Source organism: Dendrobates tinctorius, unplaced genomic scaffold, assembly GCF_039654945.1.
Source record: "Dendrobates tinctorius isolate UK_male_01 unplaced genomic scaffold, ASM3965494v1 ptg000011l, whole genome shotgun sequence".
NCBI classification, from domain to species: Eukaryota; Metazoa; Chordata; class Amphibia; order Anura; family Dendrobatidae; genus Dendrobates; species Dendrobates tinctorius.
The window spans coordinates 106,211,098-106,225,789 of NW_027361679.1; the positions used below are offsets into that span (position 1 = coordinate 106,211,098).

The window sequence follows — 14,692 nt, forward strand, 5'->3', positions numbered from 1 at the left end:
GAGGATCGGACCCTCAGGAGCATGAGGAGCACATACGCTGTGGCTGGGAAGCCAGGCTCCGCACTCGTCGCGGATTAGCGGACTTCACATCTGCAGCATGTTCATGGTTGTGCGGATTTCACCCTAGTGATTAGTAAAAGGAATAGGATGAAATCCGCAAGTGTCCCACGCAGATACTGTCTGCAGATTTGCGAGCACGTGTGAACATGGCCCAAACCACTGCATACACAGGCCCAAAGGACTCTGCTCATACAAGGGATAAGCACAGCCAAAGGCTTCTCTCCAAGCACACACATATTTCCCACACGATTTATCTCCAGGAAAGATCTCATCATGGGACATGCGTTTCCTGTAGAGGGCGTCCAGCACACGCTGCGGTTTATTAGCACTCCCAATCTGCACAACATCCGCATTTGTGAGGAGACTACACATGGCAGCCAATCACTTGCGAGGTCCTGATTGGTTGCCATGGGGAAGAGGTGTGTTGGGAGGGGTCCGAAGCCGTAGCCAGCTGCTGACTCCACAGCGATGTCAGTGGCCGTGCGCTACACCTGCAGGCAGACAGGGAAGCCAATGGAGCCGCCAGACGTCACAGTCTGGGCGTGGCCTACCAAAAGGAGGTTTGGAACGCAGAAGTCTGAAGTCCAGCTCGGTGCAGTTTCTGCGATATGTGCAGCACGTAGTAGAGAGTTGGGAGATCGCCGACATTGCAGTACGTGTGCCGGGCTGGCGACATGGAGAAGGTGGTCTCTGCTGTGGTCAATGTCCTGGAGTCGTACAGGGGCAGAGATAGGATGGTGAGTGCCCCAGATATGTGCCCACCTACAGCAGATCACTGGCATTTATAGGGGGCAAGCTTACTATCTGCACCCACAACTGTAAGCCCGTCTCCTCATAATGCTGCAAGCGGTATGGACGTAAACATACTCGTATTAGTCCTAGCCGCGCCACCCTGTTACGCCATTGTATGTGGTGATGGCACGGACGGGATCACTGCTTCCAATTCACCAGGTATAGTGCTCCGGGGTGTACACAATATATATGGGTATAGAATTAGCTGGAAAATGTCATCATGTTTTCTGACACCTAATCTGAGCACTGCATGATGTAGGGGCAGGGACCCTGATTCCAGCAATGTCACTTAGCGGGCTGCATAATCGACTTTTTCTGAAATCACTATTTTATTAACAGAGATCAGCACTGGAGATCTAGTAATCCTACTGCTCATGAGAAGAGATGGGTGGACCCCTGGATGTTTGGGTTCGGCTGAACAGTTAAAAAAAAGTTCAGGTACCCGAACAGTACCCGAACCCGGACTCCATTCACTTGAATGGGGGGTCCGAACATCCAGTGTTTGCCACGCTGTCATGTGCATGACAGAGCGGTAAGCACTGCTTCTCATCTGTCAGATTTAACAAGGCTGCTTATCAAGAATAGAGGGGTCCCCACCCTGTTATTTTTTATAATTTGAATAGTTTAAAAAAACAGCATGGTCCCCCCCCCCCCCCTCTATTTTTGATAACCAGCCTTGCCAAAGCAGACAGCTGGGGGCTGGTATTCTCAGGCTGGTAAAGGGCCATGGATATTGCCCCCCCAGCCTAAAAGCAGCAGCTCAGAAAAGGCACATCTATTAGATGCACCAGTTCTGGCGCTTTGCCCGGATTTCCCACTTTCTCTGTAGCAGTGGCAAGTGGGGTTCATATTTGTGGGGTTGATGTCACCTTTTTGTTGTCAGGTGACATCAAACCCCGAGGTTAGTAATGGAGAAGCGTCTATAAGACACCTATCCATTACTAATCCTATAGTTGTATGGTAAATAAAGACACAGCCAGAATAAAGTCCTTTATTACAAATAAAGCAAAACACACTTTTACTTTTATATTTAAAAATAACAAACACAGTTATACTCACCTAACATCTATTCCACCGAAGCCCTCGATCTCCTGTAATAAAACTAAAAAAAACCCCAATATACCATACCTGTCCGTCGTTCTGTCCCACACCATAATCCATGTCTAGGAGAAAAAAACGTTTTCAACCTGGATGGTGCCAAGATGTGACCATCCAGGCTGAGAGCCACTGGTGAATGAGCTGCTGCAGCTCAACTTTCAGAGTTTTGGTAGATTTACAGCAGAGAACACATGGATTTTATCAAAACTACAGCACATAGCGCAGTGATTACATTATTGGAATTGGGGTTTCTGTCCTTACGTCTCAGATTAAGTAGCAAAAACCTGGTGACAAATTCCCTTTAACAATGTCCAGTAATTCAGTTTTCTGGATTTTGCATAGTTACACAGGTTGAAAAAAAGACCTAGTTCCATCAAGTTTAACCTTCCTCCACCAATTATATATTTGATTCCTAAATCACCTATAACCCTCAATGTTATATGTACTGAGGAAATCATCCAGCCCGTTTTTAAAGCTGTTATAGTGTCTGCCATTACTACCTCCTGTGGTCGGCATTCCACAATCTGACTGCTGTAACTGTAAAGAACCCTTTCCTATTTAACTGCCGGAATCGCCTTTCTTCCATCCGTAGTGAGTGCCCTCTAGTCCTCAGTACGGTCCTTAGAGGGAATAAGTCATGTGCCAGTGTTTTATACTGGCCACATGTATACCGTGTTTTGTGGATTATAATATGCACCCCAAATTTTAAGAAAAATAGGAAAAAAAACTTTTTTTAAATTTATAAATTGGTGGTGCTTATAATCCATGTGTCTTATTGAATACCAGGGGTGGTGGCTGCGGTGAAGCGGGGTCCCAGGGTCGCTGCTGGAGGAGGCAAGAGTGGAACGTTGCTGCAGGCTGGGATGTGCGCCGCTGCCGGTGTTCGGTGCTGTGGGGTCTCTACCGACATTTTGTGAAAGCCCAGAGCCCCCGCACTTACAAGGTATACTGTGCAGTGGACTCCGGGAAAATGTCTGCCAGGGCATGCACAGATGGAGAATTCAGCACCAATATCTCGGGAGCTGATATCTCAGCGCTGAGATCTCATCTCCTAAGATCTTGGTGCCGAGATCTCCATGTGCGCATGCCCTGGCAGACATTTTCCCGGAGTCCACCGCACAGTATACCTTGTAAGTGCGGGGGCTCTGGGCTTTCACAAAATGTTTGCAGAGCCCACCGCACCACGAATCACCCGCAGCGGCGCACATCAGAACACCCCCTCATCCCAGCATGCAGCAACTCTCCACTCTTGCCTCCTCCAGCAGCGACCCCGAGACCCTGCTCCGCTGCGACCGATAAGGTATATCCGCATTATAAGACGCATCCCAATTTCCCCCCCAAATTTGGGGGAAAAAATGTGCATCATATAATCCAAAAAATGTTATTTATAGATATAAATGAGATCTCCTCCTCTGAGGCGTCTTTTTTCTAAGCTAAACAAGCCCAACTCTTACAACCTCTCATCATTGTTGGAATTGTTTGTATTTTGCGAGTTTGTTGAGCAGCAGTCTCCCTCCTCTTTTTTTTGTAGCTGTCTTTAATGTGTTAACTTTGTCATACACGTACCAAGTGCAGTAGAATCAGATCCAGCAACCTCTTTCATGTACTCCCATGTTGTCCCTGTACAGTCTGATGTCACGTGTGCTCTCTGTGACTTCACAAGACCATGTCCCTGGTTTCTTCCATCTCGTTGGTAGATACGGACGCTGTGCTATAGCTGTCAGCTGCTTGGAGGAGCCATAACACAGAAACATGGAGAAGCGCAGCCGTGTGGCCGGAGTCTTCTTATTGTTGCCTCTCAGCTGAGCCACTGCCGGACGGTCCTGAGACTGTTTGATGACCTGTCCATGGTGGCGTACTCTCTTCAGTACGGTCTGGGAAAGAAGGTCAGTTGATCATGGTGCACTAAACCATTGCTTATAATTCCATATGTAACTGTCACATGTATCCTGTCCTCATAAACTGCTCGAAACAAAAGATAATACAGATTGGATCCAGTCATGGCCTGTCACTATCATCCGTTCACAGGTCTCTTAAGACCGATGTCTCTATATAATCCACCATGAATCGGCATCTCATCCTCCACAAATCACAACACCCAGAGGCGCAAATCTACCAGTGTTAGGTTTACTGGATAAGCAGGTGACCATAGTGCCCAATCGGCGCTGCCTTCAGACGTATCGGAGATTGAAAGGAAGGGAGCGGCCAGCCACAGCTCTGAGTTCCTCTTAATGTCCAATTCTTCTGAAAATGGAGTAAGTGAAGCCAAAGCTGATTGGGCACAGGGCACGTGTGACATAGTCTGACACCAGCCCCGGGAGCGTATGTACCAACACCCCTGGAATAGTGTTGTTATTGTGGACAAACATTGAAAAGGGGTTGTCCGATTAGTGCACAACCCCTTTAATTCTCAACATTTACCTGGACGTTCAGTAAAGGTATGTGCACACGTTGAATATTTGTAGCAAATTTTTCTGCACCAAAAATTACAGTGTTGGCAGGAAAAATGCTGCATAAAATGTACGCTGCTTACATTAATTTTTTCCTATTTATTTGAACAATGCTGCAAAAACTGCTGAATGAATTGACACGCTGATGATTTTAAACTACTTAAAATCTGCACGGAAAAAATGAGCAGCACCAACAGACGGCGAGGGAGCGCAGACTGGTAGGTACACACACCGGCTTCCCTGCAGAGGCGAAGGAGAGGACGTGTGCAGAAACGCTGGCTTACCACCTCCATATAGTATAATAGGCCTCACATAGCCCTCCATAGAGTATAATGGGCCTCACATAGCCCTCCATAGAGTATAATGGGCCTCACATAGCCCTCCATATAGTATAATGGGCCTCACATAGCCCTCCATATAGTATAATGGGCCTCACATAGCCCTCCATATAGTATAATGGGCCTCACATAGCCCTCCATATAGTATAATGGGCCTCACATAGCCCTCCATATAGTATAATGGGCCTCACTTAGCCCTCCATACAGTATAATGGGCCTCACTTGGCCCTCCATACAGTATAGTGGGCCTCACAAAGCCCTCCATACAGTATAGTGGGCCTCACAGAGCCCTCCATACAGTATAGTGGGCCTCACAGAGCCCTCCATACAGTATAGTGGACCTCAGAGCCCTCCATACAGTATAGTGGGCCTCACAGAGCCCTCCATACAGTATAGTGGGCCTCACAGAGCCCTCCATACAGTATAGTGGGCCTCACAGAGCCCTCCATACAGTATAGTGGGCCCCACGTTAAAAACAAAAAACAAAGCTCTCTCCCTTGTTCCTGAGCTGGGGGCCAAATATAATCATCCTGCAGGCCAGAGTTTGACTTGTATGTGCTATGTTAATGCAATAAAACACCTCATCAGACATTTGCAGCATTTGTGTCCCACGTGCCAGCTCCTTGTTCCCCCTGATATCCATATCATACATTTTAGATTGCCTGCGGTTCCTATTAAAATTGAGCAGAATTCACAGATACTAGTTTAGTATATTTGGGCAGTGTTAGGTATCTGGTCTTCACTCTGCAGTGCTGAGCTGCCTTCTGAAATGCACACGAAGGCTTGTACTGCAGTACCAGCCCAGCCGTACTGGTATATTCTACCTAGAACATTGAGATGCATGCAAATATCAGCCATTAGGTCAGACTAGAGCAGTCACACCTTACTAAAGGGGCTATCCACATTTCCCTTCTGAATCGATGGGCATCAGTTGGTCAATTGGAGGTACCGGCAGGTACTGCGCATGCCTCCTATCCTCACTAATAGGGCAGGTGCATGATACCTGGTAGGAGACCAGTGGACTCCACATGGGTATCACCCTTTGTCTCCCAATATTAAAGTGTGAGGATAGACCATCAATGTATATTCCTGAAAAACCCTCTCTAGGTTCTGTGTCTTGACACTATATTCACAACATACATGCAGAATGTAGCCATAGGGCTCCATTGACCTGTCAGATGTCAAAAGCGTGTCCTGTAGTCGGAATATTAGAAAAATAATATGCATGTTCTCCATTAGGGGACAATTCATCATTTTTTTTATGCTAGAAAAGTGCTGCCGGCGTGTCATTCCTCTGCAGGCTTCCTCCATCACTGAATGCTTCGCAGTGGCCGATTGTCTCTGGGAGACTTTCTGTTTTCAAGGGAACCAAATTATTACTAATTTAGAGCCTACAAAAGAAAGTGATTTTGGGTATATTGGTAAGAAGTTTATTTTTTTTTTTTTAGTCTCTATTCCCACAATGAGCTTTTAGTGCATTTTTGATGTTGCAGACTTACCTATTAGGTAAATTAGGTTATCTTTATTGCATTTTTTAGATGTTTTTTTTTTGTCTCTTGTTGGTGTGCCATGTTTTAAATAAAGCTGTTTTGTTTTTTTTTATACTTCCTGGTATTTGGCTTTGACAAAACTTTATTGATAGTCAAGTGCAGACTACACGTGTCTTTCTGTTTCCACCTCGGAAACGCACTTAACCCCTTAACGAACAGGGGTATTTTTGGTTTTGCATTTTCATTTTCCCCTCCCCTTCTTTCGAGAGCCATAACTTTTTTATTTTTCCGTAAATATGGCCAAGTTAGGGCTTGTTTTTTGAGGGACGAGTTGAACTTTTGAACGACACCATTGGTTTTACCATGTCGTGTACTACAAAACGGGAAAAAAATTTCAAGTGTGGTGAAATTGCAAAAAAGTGCAATCCCACACTTGTTTTTTGCTTGGCTTTTTTGCTAGGTTCACTAAATGCTAAAACTGACCTGCCATTATGATTCTCCAGGCCATTATGAGCTCATAGACACCAAACATGTCTAGGTTCTTTTTTATCTAAGTGGTGAAAAAAAATTCCAAAGTTCATTAAAAAAAAAAAAGAGAAAATTGCGCCATCTTTCAAGACTCGTAGCAGATTGCCTATATAAAATAACTCACGGAGAAGTGCGATATATAATCTTCTTATACTAATAAATATCACCTTATAATGATAAATATCGCACACATGGAAGATAAAAAGGGACAAATCGGATAATAAAATTAAACGAAAGAACCTAACCTAACTTAGAAAGGTCTAACCGCACTTTATATGATATTATGAATTATTCCTACTTTGCTGTTTACAGATAGATGTTATATTGGCACTAGCACTTTCAATTTTTGTTTTTATTCAGCATTGTGAGATACTGTCGTTATATATAATATCAGTTATTATTATTGTCCCCTGGTTGTGCCTTTTCATTGGCCTCCCCTTATTACTAATATTTAATCTATATATTTTATTGGATAGCTAATAAACTTTAAATATTGGACATATTTCAGATTGCCTATATGTAGCTGAATTACTGCACTGCTATCAGCGCCGACCACCGGGTGGCACTCATAGCGGTGCGGCATCAACAGCCATAGGGGTCTCCAGGAGACCTCTGTTTGTGATGCCAATGCATCGCTGACCCCTGATCACGTGACGGGGGTCAGCAATGTGCGCTTTTCCGGCCGCGCGGCCGGAAGTGCCTGTTAAATGCCGCTGTTAGCGTTTGACAGCGGTGTTTAGCTAGTTAATAGGCTCGGGTGGATCGCGATTCCACCAGCGCCTATTGCGGGCACATGTCAGCTGTTCAAAACAGCTGACATGTCCCGGCTTTGATGTGGGCTCAGCGCCGTAGCCCACATCAAAGCGGGGGAGACGTCCAATGACAGGCTATGTCCGTCATTGGACATTAAGCGGTTAAATCACGTGCGTTTTTTACTTGCAAGTCTATGGTAAAAATCTGCACGGAGAACTTCATGTACCCGCAAGAGATATTGTCATGTTGCTGATGTGTAACACGCAGTGCAGGTACCCGGTGTATGCTGGGTAAAATACAGCACAGAGGGCAGGAGATTTCAATGCATCCCATCCACTTTGTTGGAAACGTAAGACGGCGGTTTTCCTGTGGGGAAATGAGCCAAAAACGCTATGGAATCCTTATGCAAGCGAATTCAATGACAATCCTGAAGTGTTGTGCACATGATCAGTAATTATCCTTTAGTATTTGCAGTGCGTTTTATTTCTGCAGCATGTCCATGCCTTTGTGTGTTTCTACAGAGTTTTCCACACATTGACTTCAATTGAGTCCGTCAAATCCGCAGGAAAAACACAGGTATAAGCATGTTTGCTGATTTACTGAGTTTTTGTTTGCGTTTTTTACCGGCTTCCTATGGTGTTTCCCACACTGTCATCTGTGTGACAGCGAGAGAAACACCGGCGCGGAGGTAGTTATCGGCGGTAACGCTACCGCCTGTAAGACTGTCGGTCAGAGCGCTGCAAGGTCACGCTCTCAGATGTCAGTTCTCCCACTTAAAAAAGGAGGCCTGTAATTGACATAATGGGTAGGCCACAACTATGAGAATCAAAATGAGAAAACAAATCCAGAAAATCACCTTGTCTGATTTGGCAAGATTTATTTTTCATATTATGGTGGAAAACACACAAGATTTCTGGCTCTCACAGACCTGTAACTTCTTCTTTAAGAGGCTCCTTTGTCCTCCACTCATTACCTGTAGTAATGGCACCTGTTTGAACTTGTTATCAGTATAAAAGCCACCTGTTCACAACCTCAAACAGTCACACTCCAAACTCCACTATGGTGAAGACCAAAGAGCTGTCGAAGGACACCAGAAACAAAATTGTAGCCCTGCACCAGGCTGGGAAGACTGAATCTGCAATAGCCAACCAGCTTGGTGTAATGAAATCAACTGTGGGAGCAATAATAAGAAAATGGAAGACATACCAGACCACTGATAATCTCCCTCGATCTGGGGCTCCTTGCAAGATCTCGCCCCGTGGGGTCAAAATGATCACAAGAACAGTGAGCAAAAATCCCAGAACCACACGGGGGGATCTAATGAATGACCTGCATAGAGCTAGGACCATTGTAACAAAGGCTACCATCAGTAACACACTATGCCGCCATGGACTCAGATCCTGCAGTGCCAGACGTGTCCCTGTGCTTAAACCAGTACATGTCCTGGCCTGTCTAAAGTTTGCTAGAGACCATTTGGACTATCCAGAAGAGTATTGGGAGAATGTCAAATGGTCTGATGAAACCAAAGTAGAACTGTTTGGTAGAAACAAAACTTGCCGTGTTTGGAGGAGACATAATGCTGAGTTGCATCCAAAAAACACCATACCTACTGTGAAGCATGGGGGTGGCAACATCATGCTTTGGGGCTGTTTCTCTGCAAAGGGACCAGGACGACTGATCTGTGTACATGAAAGAATGAATGGGGCCATGTATTGTGAGATTTTGAGTGCAAATCTCCTTCCATCAGCAAAGGCATTGACGATGAAACATGTATGGGTCTTTCAGCATGATAATGATCCCAAGCACACTGCCAGGGAAACAAAGGTGTGGCTTCGCAAGAAGCATATGAAGGTCCTGGAGTGGTCTAGCCAGTCTCCAGATCTCAACCCCATAGAAAACCTTTGGAGGAACTTGAAAATTCGTGTTGCCCAGCGACAGGCCCAAAACATCACTTCTCTAGAGGAGATCTGCATGGAGGAATGGGCCAACATATCACCAACAATGTGTGCCAACCTTGTGACCTCTGTCATTGCCAACAAAGGATATATAACAAAATATTGAGATGAATTTTTGTTAATGACCAAATACTTATTTTCCACCATAACTTGCAAAATAAATCTTGCCAAATCAGACAAGGTGATTTTTCTGGATTTGTTTTCTCATTTAGACTCTCAGGCTACGTTCACAAATCGCGTTTTTTTTCCGCATTTTCACAGAGGTTTTAAATGCGCGATTTTTGCCGCGAAAAATAAGCACGCCATGCATCCCTATGGGATTCCGCAATGCTGTGCTAATGCTGCGTTTTTTTCCACGGCGGAATCGCTTCGCGGTAAACGCAGCATGCTCATTAATTTAGCGGAATTGCGGCGATCCTACACCCATAGTAATGCGTTGTTCTGCTTACTTTACGCATGTGGCTGTGCCCACCATGTGAAAAGTAAGCAGTACATTTGCGGATGGTACCCACGATCCGGAGGAGAGGAGACTGTCCTCCGGGCTGTGGGTACCATATCCCTGTAAAAAATAGAATTAAAATAAAAAATATTGTTATTCTCACCTTCCGACGTCCCGCGCAGCCTTCCCGCCTCTCTCCACGCTCCCGGTCCCAGTAATACTTTGCGAAAATGACCGCGATGACGTCGCGATCTCACGAAAGCACAACGTCTCGCGGTCATTCACGCAAAGGATTACTGGGAGCGTGGAGAGAGGCGGGAAGGCTGCGCGGGACGCCGGAAGGTGAGAATAACAATATTTTTTTAATTACTTTTTACATCCTATCTTTTACTACTGATACTGCATAGGCAGCCTCAGTAGTAAAAAGTTGCTCACACTCGTCAAACACTATGTTTGACGAGTGTGACCAACCTGTCAATCAGTTCTCCAAGCAATGCGACAGATCGCTTGGAAAACGCTAGCATTCTGCAAGCTAATTACGCTTGCAAATCAGGGCTGTGGAGTCGGTAAGCCAAACCTGCGACTCCGACTCCTCAATTTCCCTTACACAGACTCCGACTCCAACTCCGACTCCACGACTCCGACTCCCACACATATATTGCTTATATTTAAGTGAAAAATTTATTGTAGTACAATGTGAACCTCAGACATTTAATCATTTTTATGATCCAATAATCAAGATATTTAGATAGAACAGAATATATATTGGTGTACTACCCGGTTTTCATTCTTTTTGGTACAGATACGATATGGATAAATGGATGGATAGAGCAGATTTCTAATCTGCTTTTGCTATTGAAAACATTATCTATGAGCTCAAAAACCTTTCAGGTGATGCAGTTTTTTAAAAAGATGATCAGCTTTTGCAGCTGAAAAACGTATCCTCAAAAAACACAGGAAAAACGCTGTGTGTGAATGTAGCCTTAGATCAGGAATATAACAGCCATTTATAGGACATTTCATAACTTTCCCAAACTCCTATGAAAAAATATTCAGCACATCCTGCACTGAATTACTGTACCCAATTTATTATATATTTTAGGAGTCGGAGTCGGTCCATTTTATACCGACTCCGACTCCGACTCCACCAAAATGAGCACCGACTCCACGACTCCGACTCCACAGCCCTGTTGCAAATTGCTAGTTTTTCCACGGGAATTTAAATGCAATTTTCCCGCGGAATGGAATTCGGAATTCTCGTGGTAATTTCCGCGAGAGTTCCACTATGTGTGCACATACCTCATAGTTGTGGTCTACCTATGCTGTCAATTACAGGCCTCTCATCTTTTTAAGTGGGAGACTAAATACTTTTTTTCCCCACTGCAGATAGCTCCAAGTCAAGCAAGAATTATTTATATGGTAAACAGTGCAAATACTGTATTGACTTCAAGACATTGCACTTATGGGAAAGCAAATAGCTTTGACTAGATACAGAGAAATTATGCTGTAACAGAGTGCCTATGGCATCTTTCAATAACTATAACCATGTCAAAGCTTAAATTAAGCAAAAGTAAATGTGACCAAATGCAATGTTATATACAGTACAGACCAAAAGTTTGGACACACCTTCTCATTCAAAGAGTTTTCTTTATTTTCATGACTATGAAAATTGTAGATTCACTCTGAAGGCATCAAAACTATGAATTAACACATGTGGATTTATATAATTAACAAAAAAGTGTGAAACAGCTGAAAATATATCTTATATTTTAGGTTCTTCAAAGTAGCCACCTTTTGCTTTGATTACTGCTTTGCACACTCTTGGCATTCTCTTGATGAGCTTCAAGAGGTAGTCACCGGAAATGGTCTTCCAACAGTCTTGAAGGAGTTCCCAGAGATGCTTAGCACTTGTTGGCCCTTTTGCCTTCACTCTGCGGTCCAGCTCACCCCAAACCATCTCGATTGGGTTCAGGTCTGGTGACTCTGGAGGCCAGGTCATCTGGCGTAGCACCCCATCACTCTCCTTCTTGGTCAAATAGCCCTTACACAGCCTGGAGGTGTGTTTGGGGTCATTGTCCTGTTGAAAAATAAATGATGGTCCAACTAAACGCAAACCGGATGGAATAGCATGCCGCTGCAAGATGCTGTGGTAGCCATGCTGGTTCAGTATGCCTTCAGTTTTGAATAAATCCCCAACAGTGTCACAAGCAAAGCACCCCCACAACATCACACCTCCTCCTCCATGCTTCACGGTGGGAACCAGGCATGTAGAGTCCATCCGTTCACCTTTTCTGCGTCGCACAAAGACACGATGGTTGGAACCAAAGATCTCAAATTTGGACTCATCAGACCAAAGCACAGATTTCCACTGGTCTAATGTCCATTCCTTGTGTTCTGTAGCCCAAACAAGTCTCTTCTACTTGTTGCCTGTCCTTAGCAGTGGTTTCCTAGCAGCTATTTTACCATGAAGGCCTGCTGCACAAAGTCTCCTCTTAACAGTTGTTGTAGAGATGTGTCTGCTGCAAGAACTCTGTGTGGCATTGACCTGGTCTCTAATCTGAGCTGCTGTTAACCTGCGATTTCTGAGGCTGGTGACTCGGATGAACTTATCCTCCGCAGCAGAGGTGACTCTTGGTCTTCCTTTCCTGGGGCGGTCCTCGTGAGCCAGTTTCTTTGTAGCGCTTGATGGTTTCAAAGTTTCCCCAATTTTTCGGACTGACTGACCTTCATTTCTTAAAGTAATGATGGCCACTTGTTTTTCTTTACTTAGCTGCTTTTTTCTTGCCATAATACAAAGTCTAACAGTCTATTCAGTAGGACTATCAGCTGTGTATCCACCAGACTTCTGCACAACACAACTGATGGTCCCAACCCCATTTATAAGGCAAGAAATCCCATTTATTAAACCAGACAGGGCACACCTGTGAAGTGAAAACCATTTCCGGTGACTACTCTTGAAGCTCATCAAGATAATGCCAAGAGTGTGCAAAGCAGTAATCAAAGCGAAAGGTGGCTACTTTGAAGAACCTAGAATATAAGACATATTTTCAGTTGTTTCACACTTTTTTGTTAACTATATAATTCCACATGTGTTAATTCATAGTTTTGATGCCTTCAGAGTGAATCTACAATTTTCATAGTCATGAAAATAAAGAAAACTCTATGAATGAGAAGGTGTGTCCAAACTTTTGGTCTGTACTGTATGAAGTTAAAACATATTACCTTGACCAGTGATGGCGAACCTTTCTGAGACTGAGTGCCCAAACTGCAACCTAAAACCCAATTATTTATGACGAAGTGCCAAATGCCCCATCATGATCCCCCTTCATGCAGAAATATGTCCCATCATGATCCCCCTTCATGCAGAAATATGTCCCATCATGATCCCGCTTCATGCAGAAATATGTCCCATCATGATCCCCCTTCATGCAGAAATATGTCCCATCATGATCCCCCTTCATGCAGAAATATGTCCCATCATGATCCCCCTTCATGCAGAAATATGTCCCATCATGATCCCCTTCATGCAGAAATATGCCCCATCATGATCCCCTTCATGTAGAAATGTAGAAATTGTCCAATCCACCATCTCCATAATTTCCTCCTCCCCATCACCGCCATCATTGGCCCTCTCCCCGTCACTCCCATCATTGGCCCTCTCCCCATCTCTGGCCCTCTCCCCATCACTCCCATCATTGGCCCTCATTCCATAACTGGCCCTCTCCCCATCATTGACACACACACACCACATCCGCTTCACTGGCCCAGCGGCCACACTCGACCTCTCCGCGCGAATGCAGCTTCCTTCCTCTCAATGGCACAGCAGCCGCGGAGCTGAATGATATCATCCAGCCGCGACCGCGCTGCTCAATGTGTGAGGCAGGAAGTTGCAGCTCGGCACTCCGGAACAAGGATGAGGCGATGCCGCGTGCCAGCTGAGAGGTCTGCCATCGCTGACCCAGACTATGGAACTGTAACGAGACACCGAAGAGTGACAGAGAGCGGCGTGGGGGAATCGTCGAACCACCGCGTTCTCTGCCACTCTTCAGTGCCTGTTGTTACAGCTCCATAGTCTAGGTAATATGTTTTTACTTCATATATAACATTGCATTTGGTCACATTTACTTGTGCTTAATTTAAGCTTTGACATGGTTATAGTTATTGAAAGATGCCATAGGCACTCTGTTACAGTATTACTTCCCTGTACCAAGTGAATGCTATTTGCTTTCCCATAAAGGCAATGTCTTGAAGTCAATATAGTGTTTGCACTGTTTACCATTTACATAATTCTTGCTTGACTTGGAGATATCTATATGCACTGGCACTTTATCTTTGGTTAGGTTTATTCATTGGTCCCCCCCCCCCCCCCCGGGTATTTTTGTATATTTATGTCTTGTGTCCCTCATTTTAATTATTTATTAATAAACATTTAAATTTTAATTCTTTGGTTCTCTTCACTTTGCCTGCTGTTTAATTACAGCTTGGATTCTCGTGGTTCTATTAATATCAGCCCCCAACTGCCTGCCTAGCCTTTCCTCATTAGATTTTATAGGGGGACCCTATGACAGTTTTTTTCTGGGGTCCTCCTGTAAAGTAGCCAGTAAAGGCTAAGCAAACAGCTGCGAGATAATAGTAGCCTGGGAACCTTTATGCCTATTGTCTCCTTCCTAAAATATTAACATCAGCCGTTGGCTTTCCCTCTGCTGGTTATTAAAATTACGCAGGAGTCAACGCAATTTTTTTTTTTTCATTCTGTTAAGACAGCTGTTAAGACAGTCAATGACAGCTG

General features: G+C 44.5%; 1 protein-coding gene across 1 annotated transcript in view; it reads left to right on the forward strand.

The window, feature by feature from the left end:
- The first annotated feature begins 582 nt into the window (after positions 1-582).
- The window catches only part of PEX11G (peroxisomal biogenesis factor 11 gamma), a 33,274-nt gene continuing 19,164 nt past the window's right edge, over positions 583-14,692 (forward strand). The window contains exons 1-2 of the mRNA XM_073545891.1: positions 583-797; positions 3,648-3,836. Of these exons, the coding sequence (XP_073401992.1) occupies positions 735-797; positions 3,648-3,836 (252 nt within the window). The 5' untranslated portion in view covers positions 583-734. The remainder of the gene's footprint in view (positions 798-3,647; positions 3,837-14,692) is intronic.